This window comes from Scyliorhinus torazame, chromosome 4 (assembly GCF_047496885.1).
Source record: "Scyliorhinus torazame isolate Kashiwa2021f chromosome 4, sScyTor2.1, whole genome shotgun sequence".
Classification (NCBI taxonomy): Eukaryota; Metazoa; Chordata; class Chondrichthyes; order Carcharhiniformes; family Scyliorhinidae; genus Scyliorhinus; species Scyliorhinus torazame.
Genome location: NC_092710.1, coordinates 132,466,966 through 132,489,203, shown reverse-complemented (window position 1 = coordinate 132,489,203; position 22,238 = coordinate 132,466,966). Strand labels below are relative to the sequence as shown.

The 22,238-nt window shown below is 47.8% G+C and overlaps 1 protein-coding gene across 2 annotated transcripts in view; it reads left to right on the top strand.

The window, feature by feature from the left end:
• Window positions 1–4,857: 4,857 nt before the first annotated feature.
• LOC140410481 (glutathione S-transferase A4-like) overlaps window positions 4,858–22,238 on the top strand; it is a 39,716-nt gene continuing 22,335 nt past the window's right edge. The window contains exons 1-4 of one of the 2 annotated variants that reach the window (XM_072498610.1): window positions 4,858–4,935; window positions 7,993–8,090; window positions 18,168–18,219; window positions 19,550–19,682. In XM_072498610.1, the coding sequence (XP_072354711.1) occupies window positions 8,007–8,090; window positions 18,168–18,219; window positions 19,550–19,682 (269 nt within the window). In that variant the 5' untranslated portion in view covers window positions 4,858–4,935; window positions 7,993–8,006. Of the gene's footprint in view, window positions 4,936–7,250; window positions 7,371–7,992; window positions 8,091–18,167; window positions 18,220–19,549; window positions 19,683–22,238 lie in introns of those variants that run through there. The other variant, XM_072498611.1, reaches the window with a different exon arrangement.

The window sequence follows — 22,238 nt, the reverse complement described above, 5'->3', positions numbered from 1 at the left end:
TGTTTTGGGGACTTAGTGGGGGGGGGGGGCATACTGCTGACAGGGAAAGGGCTTCTAAAAAGTAAGAGGAGGAGGATCGGTGACGATAGGCGCCCAAGGGCGCGCCTGGCATAGTGCGGGACACGGGCTGGGGGCTGGCCCAAGAGGGGCTATGGTTGATTGGCAGGGGGGGGGTGGGGAATGGGGGTGGGGGTGAGAGAGGGGGGAAGGGTGCCACCCCCCCCCCCCCCAACCAGGCTGATCACGTGGAACGTGCGAGGGCTGAATGGGCCGGTCAAGAGAGTTTGCACATTTAAAAAGATTGAAAGTGGATGTGGCTATGCTACAGGAGACTCACCTGAAGGTGGGATCCAGACTAGACTGAGGAACGGATGGGTAGGGCAAGTATTTCACTCAGGATTGGATTCTAAAATGGAGGGGGTGGCGATTGTGATTAACAAGCGGGTGGCGTTTGAAGTGGGAAGAATAATGTCGGATTCATGTTATGCTCAGTGTGAAATTGGAGGGGATGCCGGTGGTATTAGTGTACAGCTGTGCCCTGGACTGGAACGACGTCGAATTTATGAGGTGCTGGGGAGATTCCCCGGCCTGGGCTCACATCAGTTGTGGAGGGGACTTTAATGCGGTTCTAGATCCGAGACTGGACCGGTCGAGCTCGAGGTCGGAGAGGGTGTCAGCGACAGCAAAGGAGCTAAGGGGGTTCATGGAGTACATGGGGGAGTTGGATCCGTGGAGATTTTGGTGACCGAGGGCGGAAGAATTTTCATTCATCTCCCATGTGCACAAGGTCTGCTCCCGAATAGACTTTTTTGAGTTTGATAAGACATTGCTGGTGGGGGTGGTGTATGTTGGGTAGTCGGCAATATTGGTGTCGGATCGTGCCCTGCGTTAGGTGGACCTGCGGGTGAGCAAAGTGGGGGTCCAGCGCCCGCAATGGAGGCTGGACATTGGGCTGTTGGCAGAGGAAGATGTGTGTGAGCAGGTGAGGAAGGCCATCCGGGGATATGTGGAGATTAATGTTATTGGGGGGGAGGGGGGGGGGCGGGGGGGGGGGGGGGTCTCGGCATTAAAGGCAGTGGTCAGGGGGGGGATTTTTCTGATTCAGGCACATAGGGAGAAGGAGGAGCGGGTGGAGATAGAAAGGCTAGTGGAGGAAATCCTGCAGGTGGATAGAAGATATGTGAATGCTCCGATGGTGGGGCTGCTAAAGGAGTGTCAGAGGCTGCAGGTGGAGTTTGGGCTACTATCTACTGGAAAGGTGGTGGGGCAGTTGAGAAGGGTGCGAGGGGCGTTGTATGAGTATAGGGAGACGACGAGCAGGATGCTAGCGCACAAGTGGATCAGGAGGCGGTGAGGGAGATCAGGAAATGAAGGACGCGGGAGAGAATACGATCTTGGGCCCGGGTGTTCGGGGACTATTATAGCAAGTTGTACGATTTGGAACCCCCAGCCGGGGTGGAAGGGATAAGGCGTTTTTTAGAGGGGTTAGAGTTTCCGAAGATGGTTGAGGAGTTGGTGGAGGGCCTGGCAGCCCCAATTGGGCTGGTAGAAGTGGTGGAGGAGATGGAGGTGATGCAATCGGGCAAGGCCCTGGGTCCGGACGGGAACCCGGTGGAATTGTACAAAATGTTCTCGGGGTTATTGGGACCACTGCTGGTAAGGGCTTTTAACGAGGCAAAGGAATGGGGAGTGCTCCCCCCGACTTTGAATATGGGCAAGAATGATGTCTTTGCGATTCAGGCGAAGGGACAGGAGAAAAGATTGGGGGAGATGCCGTTCAAAATGGTAGGAGGGAGCTTTCGGTATTTGGGCATCCAGATGGCACGGGAGTGGGAGCAGCTGCACAAGCTGAATGTGGGTCGGTTTGCAGAACAGATGAGGGGGGACTTTCGGAGGTGAGATGCGCTCCCACTGTCATTGGCGGGGAGGGTGCAGACAGTGAAGATTACGATCCTCCCAAGGTTCCTGTTCATCTTTCAGAGCCTTCCAATTTTTATCCCCAAGGTGTTCTTTAAAGAAGTAAATGCCGTGATCTTGGGATTTGTGTGGGCGGGTAAAATCCCGCGGGTGAAGAAAGTGCAGCTGGAGCCGGGGTGAGGGGGTGGGGGGTGGGGTGGGGGGGGGGGGGCGGTGGCTGGCCCTTCTGAATTTTATAAATTATTATTGGGCGGCGAATATAGCGACGGTCAGGAAGTGGGTAGTGGAGGAGCGGAGTGGGTAGTGGGTAGTGGAAGTGGGTAGTGGAGGAGCGGTCGGTTTGGGAGCGGTTGAAGGCAGCCTCAAATAAAGACATGGGTTTGGTGGCACTGTTAACGACCAGGCACTCCAGAAGCTCGGTAGTAGTGGCAGCCCTGAGGCTGTGGGGACAGTGGCGGCAGCACATGGGGCTGGAAGGGGCGTCGGTGTGGGCACCAATATGTGGTAACCACCGTTCCGATCCGGGGTGGCTGGACGGGGGTTCCGGTGGTGGCAGCAGACGGGGATCGAGAGATTTGGAGATCTCTTTATTGACGAGGGCCTCCCGAGCTTGGAAGAGTTGGCGGAGGAGTTTGAGTTGCCAGGTGGGAATGGAATCCAGTACCTGCAGATGAGGGACTTTGTATGGAGGCAGATTTCGACTTTCCCACTCCTGCCACACCAGGGGCCACGGGATAAGGCGGTGTTGAGAGCAGTAGGGGAGGAGAAGGTTTCAGAGATCTACAAGGAACCGATGGAGCGGGAGGGAGCCCCGATAGGGTAGGTGAAGAGAAAGTAGGAAGAAGAACAGGGTGGGAAGCTGGTGGCCGGATTATGGGAGGAGGCCCTGAGGCGTGTCAATGCATCTTCGTCCTGTGCCAGACTCAGCCTGATACAATTTAAGGTGGTCCACAGGGCGCACATGATGGTGGCCCGGATGAGCAGGTTCTTTGAAGGGGTGGAGGATAGGTGTGTACGCTGTGCGAAGGTCCTGCGATCCATGTCCATATGTTTTGGGCATGTCTGAGGCAGAGGGGTTCCTGGCAGGGTTTTGCTGACGTTATGTCAGAAGTATTAAAGGTGGGCGGCACGTGGCACAGTGGTTAGCACTGTTGCCTATGGCACTGAGTACCCGGGTTCGATTCCAGCCCTGGATCACTGTCCATGTGGAGTTTGCACATTTTCCCCATGTCGCATGGATTTCACCCCACAACCCAAAGATGTGCAGGCTTGGTCAATTAGCCATGCTAAACTGCCCCTTAATTGGAAAGAAAGATAATTGGGTACTATAGATTTTTTTAAAAAGTATTAAAGGTAGGGGGGTTGGAAAGGGAGGCTAGGGTTGCCCATCATTCTTGCCCATATTCAAAATTGAGTAAGGTCAGGAAAACCAGTGTAAAGGGGGGTTGGGGAAAGAGGTCCTGTTTGTGTAAGCCATGTTGGCTGGGGTTTGTTACTGGGGGGGGGGGGGGGGGGGGCATGTTGGTTATCTTGTTTTGTTCCTGTTGATAATGGATGGTTAAAATTATTAACATTATAAATGCTTTCATAAAATATTTTCTCAAGAGAACATAGGACATATGATAAATACAACAATGTAAATACATTGACATAGACATTGGGTGAAGCATTGGATTGTAGTGCTACACAGTAGACAAGGTGCGAGGAGAGGTCAGTCCAGTCCAGAAGAAGGTCATTCAGGAGTCTGGTAACAGCAGGGAAGAAGCTGTGTTCTTGGCCTGTTTTCTTGTTGGTTCCTCAACGTATTGTTCTAGAAAACCATCCCATATACACTCCAGGAATTCCTCCTGTACGGTATAGTGAGTAATTTGATTTGCCTAATCTATATTACCAGATCAAAATGACCCAGAATTACAATGTTCCTTTATTACATGACCTCTAACTTTCTGTTTGCCATTCCCAACATCACCACTACAGTTTGGGGTCTATATACAACGCCCACTAATGCTTTTGCCCCTTGATGTTTCTCAGCTCAACTCATGCAGATTCCACATTGTCCGTCCTCACACTATCGCGTTAATTTCCTGTTTAACCAGAAATGCAACTCCACCACCGTTACCTTTTTGTCTGTCCATTCTAAATGCTGAACATCCCTATGATGTTCAATTCCCATCCCTGGTCACCCTGTAGCCGTATCTCTGTCATCACGACATTGTATCTGTGCGATTAGTTCATCTGCTTTATTGCGAATTAAGACAAAAAGCCGATATATTTCACTATGGCCCCTGTTTGAAACTGGGACCATAGTTTGTCTGCCTTTCACTTTTCTTGGTCCCTTTCTGCCTTTTGATTTTGTCCTTGATCCCCCCTCCTCTGACTCTTTGCAAAGGTCCCCTCTTAGGAAGTTTCGAATCGTTTTGCTGCAAGAAAGAGATGTGGAAAATTAGAGACGACAAATTTCTTCGAACAAAGTAATTTTAAAATTTGCAAAAAAAAAAGAACGGCAGACTGCCACGTGCAGTGCCTGACTTGGATGTGTCTGAAGTCTTGGAGCTTGACTTCCCTACGTCATCCTACAAATGAGTCTTGGAGGTTTAGCCTAGCAGGGGAGTGTAGCTACGTCATATACCCTAGACCGGCGCAGCGGTCCTCTTCTAGGGGGTCATCCTCTGCGACCGAGCGCTGAGCTTCGGGAGGGACGCACATGGAGCTGTGAGGGAAGGGGGACACCCGCCTAGCCAGCCAGATCAGCCGAATCAACCCTAGCGATCAATGGGGTGACAGATGTCGCAGCCAGATCGCCCTCACACCCAAAGAACGATGGTGTGCAGATTGCTATATAAACCACTGCAGTCCGATACTCTTCTCAGTGATGGTGGTGGCACCGATTCCCATCAGCCCGTGCGAATATGCAGAGTAGGCAGGCTACAATTGGTGCTCCTCTGCCGACGCGGAGTCAGCGTTGCTGCGATGATACATTTGTATCCAAGTTCTCAGGCGAGTTCGTCGTTGAAGTTGGTGAGTGCTGCGATACTGAACAGAGGCGTAGGATTTGTAGCTTTAATGTTAGCTCAGGCTTCAATTTCTCTTTGTAAAATATGTTTTTCTTTTGCTGCTTGAGTTGCAGATTACTTGTGTAAATGTTGCACTTTAATATCTTTCCTTTTTAGTTTGCTGAAAGTGCTCAGACGGAACTATTTGTGAGTTTGCAGGGATCATTGAAGAAGGGTTTAAAATAAATAGTGTCCCCAGACCTGCTCGGTACTTCCAGCATTTTCTGTTTTTGCTTCCGACATCCGACACCTGCAGTGATTCTTTTTGCTTCCAAACTGTGTTCAAAGGTGCTTCCTTTGAACGTGAGCTGTGGGGAAAGCTGACACCTGTACCTGGCAGGGACACACCTTGCTCTCCAATGGGGGCTCCAGTTCAAATGTGTAGCCCTCCAGCGAACAAAGTTATAACAGTTTACTGGGACTGTGATAGTTTCCCTTTTCTGACATTCTCTGTGTTTTAAAATGTGCCCACCCCACAGTTTAATGATGTGTTGGGAGATAAGGATTCAGGATTCACCTGAGGAAGGAGCAGCGCTCCGAAAGCTAGTGACATCGAAACAAACCTGTTGGACCTTAACCTGGTGTTGTAAGACTTCGTACTTGGGAGATAAGGATCTGGACTTTGGAAATATGTTTGCATTGGGAAATCAGTCTCGTCAGCAAAATCAAAGGCCATGGCATCAAAGGGATGGTTGCATTTTGAGTTGTTACTGTCCCAGTTAATGTTCTACCGGGATGGGAACATTCCAGAATGGAACCCTGGCTCAAAAGATTAACTTTAATTTTTTTTAAATAAAATGTGGAGGAACAAGTCACAAGATTACTAATAGTTTTAAGAACAAGAAAAAAAGATGTTAAACATAATTTTTTTATTTAATTTAACAATTATACACAGGATTAACATTGATTTCAAAGTACATCTTAATCTACAAACGTCTCTTTAACACAAAAGTCCCTCTTAAACACACAAGTTGAATGTAGTAAGGCACACTCCGCCCTGAACCCAAGTGAATGTCTAGATTTCTCCCCAAAATCCCTCCCGATGATTCTTGTACCATGAGCCACCTTGTCTCACAGAACTCACGCTGCACGGTTTACTACAGGTACTTTATAAGCAGGCACTGGGCGCCATGGCTGTTGAGGGGGAGAGAGAAGGTAAGCAAAGTTTGAAAACTGTTAAAAATTGTACTGCTTGCTGGCCTGGATGCAGAACGTGTGCCGGGTGGGGTGGGAGGTGTACTGTGGGAGGCTGGTGATGTGGGGTGCGCATGTTGGAGGACGGCACGGGTCAGGGCCCCCAGGACAGTCGGAGGAACCCCTCTCGGGTTGCCCTCAGAGGCAGCAGGGGACTAGGCCAGAGATGTCGGGGTGCCATGTGGTAGGGCCTACTTGGTGAGTGACCCATCAACGATTACCACCCCCAGATCCAACCCCACCCCGGACCCATCTGCACCCACCTTCCCTGAAGGTGTGTGGGCCCGTGTGATGGAATGGCCAGCACGTAACCAGGGATCACCCGGGCGGACACTGGAATGTGACCCAGGGCAGGAGTCAGACTCTGTCAAACGATGCAGTCCAACGAGGAGGATGGGCAGGGCATGGGAACCAGGCAGGCACAGGAGGCCGCACAACATGTCCCCCTGGGCTACCACGCACGGGACAACCTAATTGCCTATGGGTTTGCCGACTAGGCGGCCTGGCTACCATCAGCTCAGCCGTCCCGTCCCACCCCCACATACCCCGCCACCCCCTCCCCCATGGTCAACCAACCCCTCCCCTGTACCCCCTTCATCCACCATCATCCTCCATCCCAACCCAGGGCCAACATCTTGTGGTGATGCTGGTGAAAAGTTTGGAGAGGATTGGAGGTACTGGGGTGGGGGTATGGAGTACAGGAACCTGCTGTACGGGTGACTCGGCTCTCCCCCTACAGCCCCGCAATGGGGCAGCACCATGGATGGGTGCACTGAGGACTGTCAACAGCTGGTGGGCCACTGTTTGCGCTGGACCACGCCCATCCTGTTGACTGGGGTCTTTACGTTCCTAGCCAGGTGGGGGGAGGGGGCACCCATATATATGCGGTCAGCGGAGTGCGCAGCCAGATGGTCGCCTAGCGGCAATGGCGGTCAGTGCTGGACACTGGGAGGACACCCAAACACACGGCTTATCTCCTGGTTGCCCCCAACCCTGGCAAACACCCCGCCCCCAGCCAGTGGCACAACTGTCAGCCCACTGTTGCACCTCTGAAATCTTTCTTATCTCTACTCTTCCCTCCCCCAGCAGCAAATCCACCTGGTCCCCATTTTTAAATACCACAAGTGACCGCACCTCCGTCACTTCTGCCTGGGGGAGGCGGAGCATCGCGGGAGGCCGGAGACTACCGGATAAGAGCCATTGATGGTATGCTAACGAATGCTGCTGTATGTTTTGCATGCCCATGCTGAGGCAAGGGGCGAAATTCTCCTACCCGCCCCGCCACATTTCTGCCCCGACCGGCCTGCGGGAGTCTCCGTAACACCGGCCGGTCAATGGGGTTTCCCATTGTGGGGCAGCCCCACGCCGCCGGGAAACCCCCCGGTGCCGGCAAAACGGAGACTCCCGCCGGCGGAGAATGACGCCCCAGATGTGGAACATGTTCACGTCTCCGTTGGGCGGCAGGCGCTGACCTCAATTTTCAGCTGATGGCCGATTCTCAGCCCGATCACGATTTGTGCTTCCAGCATCACTGGATGGAGAATCCTGCCCGTGTTCTTTCCGCACTTGCAATGTAGTAACCAGGAAATTGTGTACATTGTTATCAGTTTTAGCTGCAATAGTTCCAAAAGTTAAGTAATCTATTGCCACTCAATCCAGACTTGCATGCAAAGCTTGTACTTCAAGGCTGCTGCTAGCTGTAGATCTGTGCCCCACTATACCCAGTTTATTGTGTTGAGGATGCTGAGGTGATGGGGGGGGGGGGAGGGGGAGGCAGAGATGGATTGCACAACTGATTTCTTGTTCCTTCTTATTTCCTTCATTCTAGAAAAATATACCAATATGTCCAAGCCCAAGCTGCATTATTTTAATGGAAGAGGGAGAATGGAGTCTGTTCGCTGGCTTTTGGCAGCTGCTGGAATTGAGGTTGTGTATAAGAAGAACTGACTTTTTTTAATACATTGTATCAAAGTTAATTGATGAAACTAAGAATATGTTATTGATGTATATCAGGCTAGAGGTATGTATTAAATTAATGATCAAGGATTATCAAAACCTATGTTATGAGTATGGGACTGGGGACAGGCACTTACACCAATTACATTAACCACAATTTACATGATTACAATGCTTCTGTGTTGAACACTCTGCAAATATTGAGATTTTCATGTGCTTCTCTTCAAAAAATGTTAGCTACCCAATGGAAAGTGAGGTTACCATTGGGACAAAGCTTTTATAACAGTATACAGCAATAATGTGCTGACACAGACCATACCTCCTCACACACACAATCCATGACTTGGAGAGCCTAGGGTGCAGTTTCAAGTTTATCACAAATGAGATCTAATGAGTTGCAGATCTTAATACTGATTTGGATGGTTGTAAATTGGGAGAGGGGAGTGTGCAGAGGGACCTGGGGTCCTTGTGCACCAGTTGCTGAAGGTAAGCATGCAGGTGCAGCAGGCGGTAAAGAAGGCTAATGGTATGTTGGCCTTCATTGCGAGAGGTTTCGAGTATAGAAGCAGGGATGTGTTGCTGCAATTGTACGGGGCCTTGGTGAGGCCGCACTTGGAGTATTGTGTGCAGTTTTGGTCTCCTTCTCTGAGGAAGGATGTTCTTGCTCTTGAGGGAGTGCAGCGAAGATTTACCAGACTAATTCCAGGGATGGCGGGACTGTCATATGAGGAGAGATTGACTTGGTTGGGATTGTTCTCGCTTCAGAAGAATGAGGGGGACCTCATGGAAACAAAATTTTAACGGGATTAGACAGGGTAGATGCAGGGAAGATGTTACCAATGATGGGTATATCCAGAACTAGGGGTCACTGTCTGAGGAGTCAGGGTAAACCATTTCGGACAGAGATGAGGAGACATTTCTTCACCCAAAGAGTGGTGAGCCTGTGGGATTCATTACCACAGGAAGTAGTTGATGCTAAAACATTGAATATATTCAAGAGGCGGCTGGATATAGCACTTGGGGAGAATGGGATCAAAGGCTATGGGGAGAAAGCAGGATTAGGCTATTGAGTTGGATGATCAGCCATGATCATGATGAACGGTGGAGCAGGCTCGAAGGGCCAAAAGGCCTCCTGCTTCTATCTTCTATGTATCTATGTGACATGGTGTTATTTCCAGTCATCTACTGTGGATTAGAACTGAAGTACATTTTCAGTGATTATGGCCCAACTATCAATCCTTCATCATGGCTGTTATTGTTCACGAGGGACTGGATTCTTCTCTGCTGGTGTGGTGAATGGTGTGTGGACTGACACGTACGGTGGGATTCTATACGGAGGCATTTGATCTCCAGTAGAGCAGCACAAGCAGTCACTGCTCTCCCATGTTTCCGAGCAAGCAAGGAGAAATATCAGCCACGTGTCCTTGTCGTCTAATCACACTCCAGTCAGCTGGGTTGCAAAAACAATTGTTTCATTTCAAATTAACTTCTTTCTTTTTTATAACGAACACCCAACCATGTTACTCTGGATAAATAATGCCTCACATAATTTCATTCAGTTCCAAATTAAAGCAGCTCATGATCTTTTTTTGATGCAACGGGGCCTTTGTCATGGCACACATGGCTAGCACTGTGGCTTCACCGCGCCAGGGTCCCAGGTTCGATTCCCCGCTGGGTCACTGTCTGTGCGGAGTCTGCACGTTCTCCCCGTGTCTGCGTGGGTTTCCTCCGGGTGCTCCGGTTTCCTCCCACAGTCCAAAGATGTGCAGGTTAGGTGGATTGGCCATGATAAATTGCCCTTGGTGTCCAAAAGTGTTAGGAGTGGGTTATGGGGATAGGGTAGAAGTGAGGGCTTAAGTGGGTCGGTGCAGACTCGATTGGCCGAATGGCCTCCTTCTGCACTGTATGTTCTGTGTATATCTGTGTAATCTTCTGCCAGTGGACCTGCTTGGAATTAGTTTAAAATGTTGCCCCCATAAATTCAGCAGAAGATTGTGAAAGCCTTTCGTCCTAGTCTTTGAACTAAACTAGTTGGAGTGTAAATATTTGACAAAAGCACTGTGCAGTGCTGCCTTAACAGTGGCTGGAACTGTTCATAAAGAAGGAGAAATAAGCAGTTTCTAGAATGAGTGAGCAGGTCGTGGATAGCACGTTAAGTGGGGTGGTCACACCATAAGTGAGGATTGAACAGGCAGAAAGAACATGGGTGACCACCAGGCAGAGTAGAAGAAGGCAGGTTGTCCAGGAGTCCTCTGTGGCCATCCCCCTTTCTAACAGATGTACTGTTGGGGGAGATGACTGTGCAGAGAAAAGCAGTGGCAGCCAACTGCGTGGCAGCATGGATGGTGCTTCTGCACAAGAGGGGAGGAGGAAGAATGTTAGGGTTATAGTGGTAGGGGATTTCAAACAGTGAAATGGTTTTAAACTCAGCAACGCATACAGACTAACTCCTATTGCCCTTTATTTGTCAAAATTAGAATTGATTTATTATCCTTTCCATATTAGTTACTATTATCACTTAATTGCTATTTGATCAATTAGATCTCAAGAGCAATTATATCCCGGCATGGTAATTTTAAGGGAAGTCAAATCATCAGACATTGCAATTGGTGTGGAAGTTAAGTGTAACACTTCACAGACACTTTAATTCAATGGGCAACAGTGAATTATGGATGAGTTAACCCTTTCCACAAAAGGAAAAGCTTTTATGGCCCCATTGTCACTCTGTTGTGACAGAGCAATCTTGGAATTCTTGAAGCAGCTAGAATCGTTGGCTGTGATTCGTGATTCACCTGTATTTAAAACAAAAGCACAAATATACACTTGGCCTGGTGCCAAATGAATTAATTTGGTTTAGATGTATCTGTCAATTTAAAAGATAATTAAAATCCATAGTCTTTGCTTCATGAAAATTTCCGATCGGTAAATTTGATGTGTAGTGAGTTTACAGAGAAAATAATGAAATCTCTACCAATTTGGGTACAAAGAAAAAAAACCAAAGTTTTTAAATGTAGATACATCAAGACTGCCTGTTACAAAGAAGCACATGGGCTAATTAAACAAAGATGACTAGGCTTCACATTCCAATTTAGATTCCTTTGGGCTTTTTTCCCACCTTGAGCTAAGAGCACCCAAGATTATACCAAGCTCAAACTAATCATTTCCAAATCCCTATTAATATACTGTGATTTTTTTTTTTTCATTACTTCCTGAGAATTGTGTTCTAAGTAACTTCCACGATGTTGATCATTCATACTGTTTTTTAAAGAAATTTCAAATAACTACCCCGTTTTAAATTATTTTAAATCCAGTTTATAACTCACAATTAATTCAAAACTCAGAATTGCAAAATGCAATGTAAAAAAGCTAGAAACACCACAAGGAAATTCACAAATTCTTATTAAACACACACACACACACACTCATTCATCCACGGACAGCTCCACTCAAACAAAAGGAAGTCAAAGCATTATACTTTCACTCACTCTAAGCAAACTGGAAAATAATTAGAATTTTCAAAGAAAACAACTGAAGCGGATTAAGCAGTAGTGTTCTTTCTTCAAAATTGTAATGAAAACTCAAAGAAAAGATAAATTTCCTCGCGAATATATATATAGTAAGTTCAAATTCTTCTGCAGCCACGGTGGCTTCTCCATTGCCCCAGAATCACCACTCTCCCGCTCAAACAATTGCTTTACAGCTTGTCCTGCTCTTCAATTTAATTCAAAATGCAACTACATACATACATTAAACAAGCAACTTTGAAATGACTTAAAAAAAAAAAGACCACAGAGGGTTACCTCAGTGACACAAACACTCGACAAACTCACAGACAAGGAACAATCATACACACCAACACACAAGCAGCAACTAAACAAACACAAGTTCTCTCTTTTTATTTTGGCTGCCAGCAGCTCGGAATGAGTTGATTAAAGTCTGCAGACTAACTTTGAACCTTATATTGAATAAAACCAACCACTTCCCATTTTCTTTCAGATATGCATTCAGAATATAATTCGAACTCTTTCCAAATTGTTAATTTAGCTTTTTTGTTGAAATGCAAAAGACATATCTCTCCAATCTATATCTCTGTCATCTTTATCTATTGCTTAATCCCCAAAAGCACACATCATGCCCCTTTGGATGGAAACTGGAAACTCTCCAGAGTGGAGACGCTAACCTCTTTTCCTAACTTCTAATATTAAAGTGCCCAGAGTACAGATTTCCACACTGACTTCTAAAATTTCATATACCAAGACTCACTTGTCTCTTGTAACCTTAGGGTAATCCCGGAGTATCCGGAGCACATATTTCCACACTAAATTCTTCTAATACTCATATTTCCGCACTGCCTTCTAAAACTCATATTTCCACAATGACTTCTTCTAAAACTCATATTCCCCTCCCCCTTTGACACAAAGGATCCCTCGAGGATCCTTTTGTCACTGGCCACCTTCCACAAGGTGGTTCAAATATTCTTTCCCTCTTTCGTGATTTTTAGGGATCCCAGTTCCGTTTGACTACTGCTGCAAAATTCTGTCCATAGGGGCCACTCTTTTGTATGTTCTGCCTTAAGTTTGCGTCCCATATGGGACAATTCTCTACCTCTTGAGCTCTTTCCTGACATTTTCCACAGAAAGAAAGGGGGTAGGGAGTCAATTGGACAGCGGGTACAGCTTACTGCTATATTCCGGTCTTGATCCCTCCAGGTTTTATCCTAAACTTTCAGAATTTACCCTATCCCTTCTTATTAGCAAATAGTACAATGCACAATGTACAGAGAGAGAGAAAAAAAACATTTGTGAGACCCTTGTTTTTTGTTGATCACCTGTGTCTGAACGTTTGTCATATTCATAGCATGGTCTTGTTCTTTGGAGTGGGTAATCACAAGAGGCCATATAATGATAACATGTTTATGCATTGACTTGAGTGCTCTTGCAGATGGCCAGTATCAATTTCAGCCAGGGCCTCATGAAACAGTTTCTGTTCCTGGCCTATGTGCATCTTCTCGGCCTGCTTTCAGTACCACAATGCATACAAAAAAATGGATTTGAGACCACAACCAAATCAGCCGTGATCTTATTGAATGTGTCATGTGAGAGTACCTTTAAGACATGGATGTTTAATCAATGTACATTTAAGAAAATAGTGATGTCAGAGAGTGGGTGGAGCTGAGGTCAGGTCAGCCATTTTGCAGTTTAGTTTTGCAGTTTGGAGGAAAAGAGCTGGGTGTGTGTCTGTGTTTTGCAGTGAGCTGGATCTCTGCCATGAAAGACTATCTCTGGATCATTTGGGTGTTTTAAACTCATAATAGTAAAGCCTTTAACCTGATGTGATTTTGTTTAAAGGTGTTAAGTCTCTTGGAAGTTTGAAGGAACATTTTAAGGAATTATTTACTGTTGCAATATTTTCTGAGTTATCTTTGAAGTAAGGGGTGTTAAGAGATCCAATGTTTATTTAAGATGTTAAGTTGAGTTCATGGAATAAACAGTTTTTTGTGTTTAAAAAAACCACGTGTCCATAATTGTAATCCCACATCTAGGGAAAAAGCCGTGTGCTAGGAAAAGCAACAAATCCATTAAAGGGAGAGGTTGGTTGAGCTCCATGATACATTTTGGGGTTCTGAAAACGCCTCGCCCATAACAAATGATAGAACCGGTTGAGGGGCTGAATGGCCTACGCCAGCTCCTAAATCCTATGTTCAGGCCCACTTTGTGACGCTTAACTGTGATTGACCGCAGCACCTGCCATGCACGTAGCAGTTCATTCCTTCAGGTGCTCAAAGGTCAAATTTATGTTGTTTAAAGGTACTGCTGAAAGTTATCAACAATAATATGGCCCTAGCCTTGCCTGACACTCCTGAGGCCTCAGCCAACATCTCAGCTGGCTACTTTGGGCAGCACGGTAGCATTGTGGATAGCACAATTGTTTCACAGCTCCAGGGTCCCAGGCTCGATTCCCGGCTTGGGTCACTGTCTGTGCGGAGTCTGCACATTCTCCCCGTGTGTGCGTGGGTTTCCTCCGGGTGCTCCGGTTTCCTCCCACAGTCCAAAGATGTGCGGGTTAGGTGGATTGGCCATGATAAATTGCCCATAGTGTCCAAAATTGCCCTTAGTGGTGGGTGGGGTTGCTGGGTTATGGGGATAGGGTGGAGGTGTGGACATTGGTAGGGTGCTCTTTCCAAGAGCCGGTGCAGACTCGATGGGCCGAATGGCCTCCTTCTGCACTGTAAATTCTATGATTCTATACTCCTGCCCCAGCATCTCACAGGCTATGCTGCCTCTGGGGCCTCTACTGCCCACAGCTCGCTGGTAGCTGGCGGGGCCCCCTGTAAAGGCCCAGCTGCCAGCCTGATTAGGCACAGCCTGATACCAACTTGATCCAGCTTCTAAAATACTATCTGTAGTGTAATAGATTATCAGGAGATCATCAGAAATAAACGTCCAAGACTCGATGTGACACTAAAGACTTTTGTTTCAGACGTGAGGTGAGACAATGGAACTGCTGCCGAAGTTCCCATTATACTCTGTTGAAAGAAATAATTAAGATAAGCAGCCTGTTATGAATGGCTTCTTTCTAAAAATCTATCCTGTTCAACTGTGTATCTTTAACTGTAACCCGAGGATATTTGATTCACTTTTCTTTATCTGTGTTCTATATCGCAGTGATCGGTCAAAGTGATGTGGGGTTGATTTTAATTTTAGATGTATATTAGGTGGCTGATGAGATGAGTGCATCCATTACCCACCCATAGTTACAGCGTTGAGACGAGCTGGGCATTGTTTCCAAGCTGCAGATTGGCACGCCGAGGCCACCTGTTGGTTATCAGAAGCAGGAAAATGGCCAATTCTGCAAGTCAGGAGGTGGAGGCAATCCCGGGGGAGGGAGAGGACACAGATGGGCAGGATTAGCTTTGTTGGTCCAGGTGAGCCCCTCCTGCTGTTCGTGCCCACTCTCCCTACCACTCTGCAAAATTTAAAGCTAAAATTATCTTCCATTGTTCAATTAAGTGGCAGTATCCCTTTTAACGACTGGTGATTAGGTAGCTTAATGTAGGCATGCATGTGGGGAGCATTGGTCTTACAAATTCACTCAGTTTGTACTACCATAGTTGTACATCTTAGGACCACCGCTTTTATATTACAAGTGACCCTGCTGCCTGAACTCAGTATGTGCTCCAGTCGCACACCTCCTGAACTTGCTCTAGCTGGCGGTGCCCAGAATAGCAGCTTCGACAGAGTGGCATTTTACCCAATGCCATTTCTGGCCATATTTACAACACTTACGCCAGGCAGAGGCACTTCATATCAACTCCTGTGAGTGTTTAGTTTTACAACTGCAGGAAAATAATATAAACTAAAATTATCTCTGAAAAGGACTTGCAGTTTCCAAGGAGCTTTCTTTTTTATCATTGCTCGTTATGTTTAGCTTAATTTTGGTGCAGATTTCTTTCTTGTAGCTTAGTGTGAAACAATTCTGGAAAAGAGCAATCAATGGTCCTGCAGCAAGCTTTTGCTCCACTAACTTTAGGATCACAGTCGGTCTCGGTGTGCTTGTTTAATTTTGCCATCAGCATTACCAACAGTAAGAAAAATAACATGCTCTTTCCCTACTTTCTTCTTCCCCCTCCTTGACTAGAGTATGCCAGGCAGAGCATCCACTGTTGCAGTGGTGAAAGATCAAGGGTAGATGGAAGGATATGGATGTTCATGTCAGCTATTTGTGAATCATCCCGCAAGAAGTGTCTGAAATACTTTGAGGAAGGAGTAGTGAGGAGAATGTGGGGGGCAGTACAATATTGTTTAAAAGCAAACTGAGGCTCGGTTCTCCACCAGACCCGTGGTGGTGGCGGCCCTGAGAGTCTGGGGGCAATGGAGGAGACATGTGGGAGCAGATGGAGCATCGGTCTGGTCCCCAATCTGTAATAATCACCGGTTTGCCCCGGGAAGTATGGATGGGGGGTTCCGGATATGGCGGAGAGCAGGGATTGAGAGTATGGGAGATATGTTTACAGAGGGGTGCTTTCCGAGTATGAGGGCACTGGAGGAGACGTTTGGGTTGGCGAGGGGAAATAAATTTAGGTACCTGCAGGTGCGGGACTTCCTACGTAGACAGGTGTCAACCTTCCCGCTCCTACCTCTAAGGGGGATTCAGGACAGGGTAGTTTCCAGAGGCTGGGTAGGAGAGGAGAGTGTTTCTGACATTTACAAGGAACTTATGGGGTCATAGGAGATGCCGACCGAGGAGCTGAAGCGCAAGTGGGAGGAGGAGCTGGGAGGAGAGATAGAGATGGTCTACGGGCGGACACGCTGAGTAGAGTCAATGTGTCCACAACATGTGCCAGGCTCAGCCTGATACAATTCAAGGTCGTTCATCGGGCTCTCATGACACCGGCCCGGATGAGCAGATTCTTTGGGGTGGAAGACAGGTGTGCAAAGTGTGCAGGAGGACCGGCGAACCATGTCCACATGTTCTGGACAGGTCCGAAGCTTATGGGATTTTGGCAGAGGTTTGCAGATGTCATGTCCACGGTGTTAAAAACAAGGGTGGCACCGAGTCCAGAGGTGGCGACTTTCGGGGTGTCGGAAGACCCGGGTATCCAGGAGGAGAAAGAGGCAGACGTTCTGGCCTTTGCTTCCCCGGTAGCCCGGAGACGGATACTATTAGCTTGGAGGGACACAAAGCCCCCAAAGTCGGAGACCTGGTTATCGGACATGGCTAGCTTTCTCTGTTTGGAGAAAATCAAGTTCGCCATGAGATGGTCACTGTTAGGGTTCACCCGGAGGTGGCAACCATTTGTCGACTTCTTTGCGGAAAATTAATCATCAGCAGAAAGGGAGGAGGGTTTATTATAGTTTCGAGTAGGGGGTTAATAAAGGTGGAACCTGTCACGGAGGGAGACGGCTTTTGCACTATGTTTATAGATTCATGTACATTGTTTATTTTGTTATTGTTGGCATACCAAAAATACCTCCATAAAATGTTTATTAAAAAAAAAAGCAAACTGAGATATGGGGGGTGGATCTAATTTTAGCAATAGGGTTAAATACATGGGGCGGGATTCTCCGACACTGGGTCGGAGAATCCCCGGTGAGAGTCACGAATCCCGCCCCGACGCCGGCTGCCGTATTCTCCGGTGCCATTTTCCGGGCGGCGGTGGGATTCCGTTGACAGCGGGCCCCCTGGCGATTCTCCGGGACCTGATGGGCCGAGCAACCATCCATTTTTGGCCAGTCCTGCCGTGAATTACTCAACTCACGCATGGCGGGACCTGGCAGGTGAGTATGCGGAGGTGGTCCTCGGGGGGGGGGGGGGGCCATGGCGGCCTGGCCCATGATCGGGGCCCACCGAACTGCGGGCGGGCTTGTTCTGTGGGGGCACTTCTTCCTTCCGTGCCAGGTCCCTGTAGGGCTCCGCCATATTGCCCGGGGGTCGGTGTGGAGAAGAGAACCCCCTGCGCATGCACGAAAATACGCCGGCCAGTCCGCACATGCGCGGAATCACACCGGCCGTTCCACTCCAGCGCGAACCCGAGCCGTCCCTTCCCCGCCGGCTGGAGCAGCGCCAACCCCTCCGGCGTCAACCTAGCCCCCTAGAAACGTGAGAATTCCTCACCTTGGGGGGCCATTGACGCCGGAGTCGTTGGTGCCGGTTTTCCCGTCGCATGGGGACTTAGTCCCCAAAAGGGAGGATTCCGACCATGATATCTATTCAGATCGACTGCCAATTATTCATCTGTCCTGATCTTCCATTCCAAGGGAAATCGATCGTGGTGCATATCACATAGCTGCCACAGTGAAATGGTTAGTAATTGAAGAACCTCCTAATTATGCTGTCCGTTTTACAGTTTCAGGATTTCAGAATAACAGAAAATATTGGATAATCTTTTGACAGTTCAAGCTGTCAGTTTTAGGTGTTTGGATATTAAAATTCACAGTACTCCCTCTACATCCATACTGCTTTGGAAAGAAAACATGAATGACATTGCTGATAATCTGCATGTTTGAGACCTTTTACCAAGTATCTTGTCCTAATTATTTATTTCAGTTTGAGGAAGAATACCTAGAGACCAGGGAACAGTATGAAAAACTACTGAAAGGTATGAAGCCTCTATTCATTTCTTGTGTGTCGGGTGACGCTGGGCTAGGCCAGGACTGATGCTGTGGCTGTTATCCTGTTGTCCCTAGGGGCTCAGGATGACCCTCTCCGAGGGTGTTGCGAGGGCCGTCCTGGGAGGCTATGTTTTGTTTCCTTGTCTCTCGCTGGGGATGGGTCAAGCGCTGTGCCTTGATGGATATCCTGTTATTCCACTTTGTGAGAGGTGGGTCACCCTCTTGTTAATTGAATGGCCTGTTCCCCTCTTCACTGATGGATGTTGTCATCTGGTGGCATAGCTCTGGTAGGTTCCTTATCTCGCTCTTCCTTTTCGACCATGGGAAGGCTTGACCATGGTCTGACCATGTTGTCATTGCTGCCGGCACTCTCTTCTTCTCCTCTCTTTATAACTGCATGTCAAGATTTTGGTTCTGCCCTGGGCCTGTTTTTTGTTTTGGGGTTTAGTGGTGCTGTGTAACATGCATGTAACTCATCTTAGATCTGGGGTTTCCGTGTACTTTCTTTTGTTTTTGCAAGGGTGTTATGATGAATCCGCTCTTGGCTCCAGCTGGTCTGGAATCCAGAAAGAGAAGGCTGTGATGGATCATTGGCACCGTTGGTGCTGCTATAGTTAAGGGGCATGCATATTGGTGCGCACTCGAGCATGGCGTGGGAAGTTTATTCTGATTTCCCTTGATGATTGCGGGGTTGTGTGGCATGGGAGGGTGTGCGCCAACTTGTCATGTTTTCATGATCTTATCCTGTTTCCCTCTCAGTGTCTTGTGGGGCGATATGAGCATCTGGTTCTGCCTAACAATTGTATCAAGCCAGTTAGGAAATTGTTTCTGGGTTTTTTTCCCCTTCCATGCTTATGTTGATGTATTATTTTGTAACTTTGTTGCATTAGCTTATAAAATTTGAAATCTCAATAAACATACTTTAAGAAAAAATTCACACAAAGCCTACCAATTTAGTAGTTGGATGATGGCTTGCATCCAATATATGCAGACCGTAGTTTCTCCAGTTGCTAAATTTGTGGAGCCCTTTACTTCCAGGCATGCCTGGTGGCCTGGAAAGATCAGTCTCTACAAAGATGGGCCAATTTCTCGTGATCCTTGGCCTCTGTCTTTAGGCCAAGATGAAAATTACCTCGATATCAGGAGAGTTTCTTTTACACATTTCATATGTGGTACTTGCATTAATATATTTTGCTGTAATTTCTTTTCCAAATTAAGTATTTTTTTATTTTCTGTACCTTTGAACGTTTATAGCCTTTTAGGGAAACAAAAAAAAGATAGTCCCGAGAATATACTTTGCTTTGTTCTTCTCAACAGATGGAGCTCTCCTATATGAACAGGTGCCTATGGTTGAAATTGATGGAATGAAGTTGGTCCAGACCAATGCTATTTTAAACTACATAGCTGGAAAATACAACCTTTACGGGAAGGATATCAAGGAAAGGGCACTGTATGTCAAACTAGTTCAATTCTTCCTTTTTCATTTGAAAAGTTCATATTGTTAAAGGTGAAAACCGAACTTCACCATTAATCTCACTTACGAATTTGAGAACCTAGTTTAGGCTGTGCAGTACTGAGGCAGTGCTGCATTGTTGGAGATACTATCCTTAGATTAATCTTCAAATTAAAACAATGGGTGAGATTCCCCATTCGGGAGACTAAGTGCTGACGCCAATGGAGCATGTGTGGTCTTTCACGACCGAAAAAGCGTCGTGAAACCCTCACCGATACTGGTGCGGGGCTAGCATCAGCGGCGACAAACTTCCGCTGCCCGCGCTGAAAAAGGCTGAAGAATGGGCGGGTCCCGGGCCACGCATGTGCACGGTTAACAACATGCACCGGTCATGCCGTGCAACATGGCACCGGCCGTGAGCGACCCCAAACCCGCCAACCGCAACACCACAATCCACCCCCTAGCCCTAACAGAAGCCCCCCGGCCAGGGGCACAGATGCCGGCATAGTGTGGCGGTGCAGGACACAGTCCGCAGCCGTCACACCGGGTTCCCGCAAGGTTGGGACCACACGTGGCCCAGTGCTTCGTGTACTCGTCTCATGGGGCCAGAGCATCGCGGGTGGGCCAGCTGATGATGTGCCAACGCCGTTGACTCGGCGCGCAGCGCGTGTCACAATGATGGCAATTTGGAGGGGCGGAGCATGGCGGATTGGCACCAAACCAGCGCCGGCCCCAATTTCGACATGGAAATCCATTCTCCGCCTGATCAAGGTTTTGGCGTCGGGCTACGGAGAATCCCATCCTATGTTTTTCCGACGGATGAGAATTGCTACCAATTTACATTCCCCTGGAAGTGCAAATCATGAAGCAATTAAGTATACCTCACCATGCAAATTTATGCTTGGCGAGGAATTGGAGGGATTCTCGAGGGAATGCCGCTGTTGGGCGCCCAATCAAAATTGCGGCCTGATAGTGGGATTCCCTCCTATTCCTCGGCAATCATAAACTTTGGGTGGGAGGCCCGATAGCGAAGTACCTGTGGATGCCTCCAGCCCCCCCCCTTCCTCCCCTGGCACCGTAAATCAACTCCCCAGTCCCCCCACATTGTAAAGCAACCCCCCACCCCTGGATTATATGGGTGCTCCCCATTTCCCCAAGTACCCCTCAATAGGGAGACCCACTAGACACCCTCCCAACTAAAGGGACCCCCCCTGCCCCACAGAGATCCCAGAACTACAAGGACCCTCTAAATGGAGGAACCCCCGACAAAACCCGCGCACCCCCTTCCCCCAGAAAAAAGACCCCTGTCTGAAGCTAAACAGCAGTTCAGACAGGGCAGTGATAGAAATTACAGTTGCAACACTTCCCTGGAAGCAGCATGTGTCCGTTCCTGGAAAAAGAATAGCTGTGACCTATGCTTAAACCCCTCAGATCCATCAGCTGCAGGCAATTCATTCATTTCTAACAGTAGATTGTGATTGACAGTTTGTTTAAAACATCTGCAGCCTTGATTCGTTCATCTCCCTTCATGGGTGAGTGGCTCTTAAGTCCTGAATCCCAAATGTTTACAAACATCAACCACAGCAAAGATAGGTAAATGCATTCCAATCACTTGAGAATAGGGAGGGCCCAGAGAATATGGTGCCGGGCCCAGTAAGTGGTTGTAAATAGGTCATTAAGACCCATTAACATCCTCCCACTGGCACATGGACATGATCCCCGATTCTGCTGCAAGGGTGGCGGGGGGAGCCGGTGGGGCCTGTTCGGCCCCCGGCGTGAACTTCTATTTTGTCTGGATCCCCGAATTATCCACCCGGTCGCGATCCGCCTTGCTGCCGTCGTGGGGTGGAGAATAAAGCCCAATGGTTCGGTTGGATATTAAAGTTGGAGAAATCAAATGGATAAGTTGGTTATACTCTTATTTATTTTTGAGGCAAATGTGAAATGTAACAGAACAGTGGTCGTCTTTAGATGAGGGAGGCCATTTCATTCATTTAGCCCAGCCTTATATAGAAATCTGTAATCTCACCCAATCACAACTAATCAGCTCATTAATGATCTTCGAACTTGTGCCTCCAACTTGCTACCCAAAAGAGTATTAATCACTTTGTAGAAAGTGCATTTAGACATGAGTCCTAAGCTTGCCCTTACACATCGATTTATAACCCTGACCTTGTCCTGCAGTTGTGCTTTGACTTGAAATCGTGGTCCAAGTCAATCTTTTCTACCCCACTTATCTTTCTAAAATTCTCACATATTTTCCTCTTTCCAAGGCTGCAGAGTTCAAGCCTTTGCAGCCTATCTCCATAAATTCCTACAGTGCAGAGGGAGGCCATTCGGCCCACCAAGTCTGCACCAATCCATTCCCGCTATACCTGTAACCCCGTAACCTAACGTGCGCATCCCTGGACGCTAGGGGACAATTTTTAGCTTGTCCAATCCACCTAACCTGCACATTTTTGGACTGTGGGGGGAAAAAACGGTTCACCCCGGAGGAAACCCACGCAGGTGCACAGAGAATGTGCAAACTCAACACACAGTATCCATATCTAG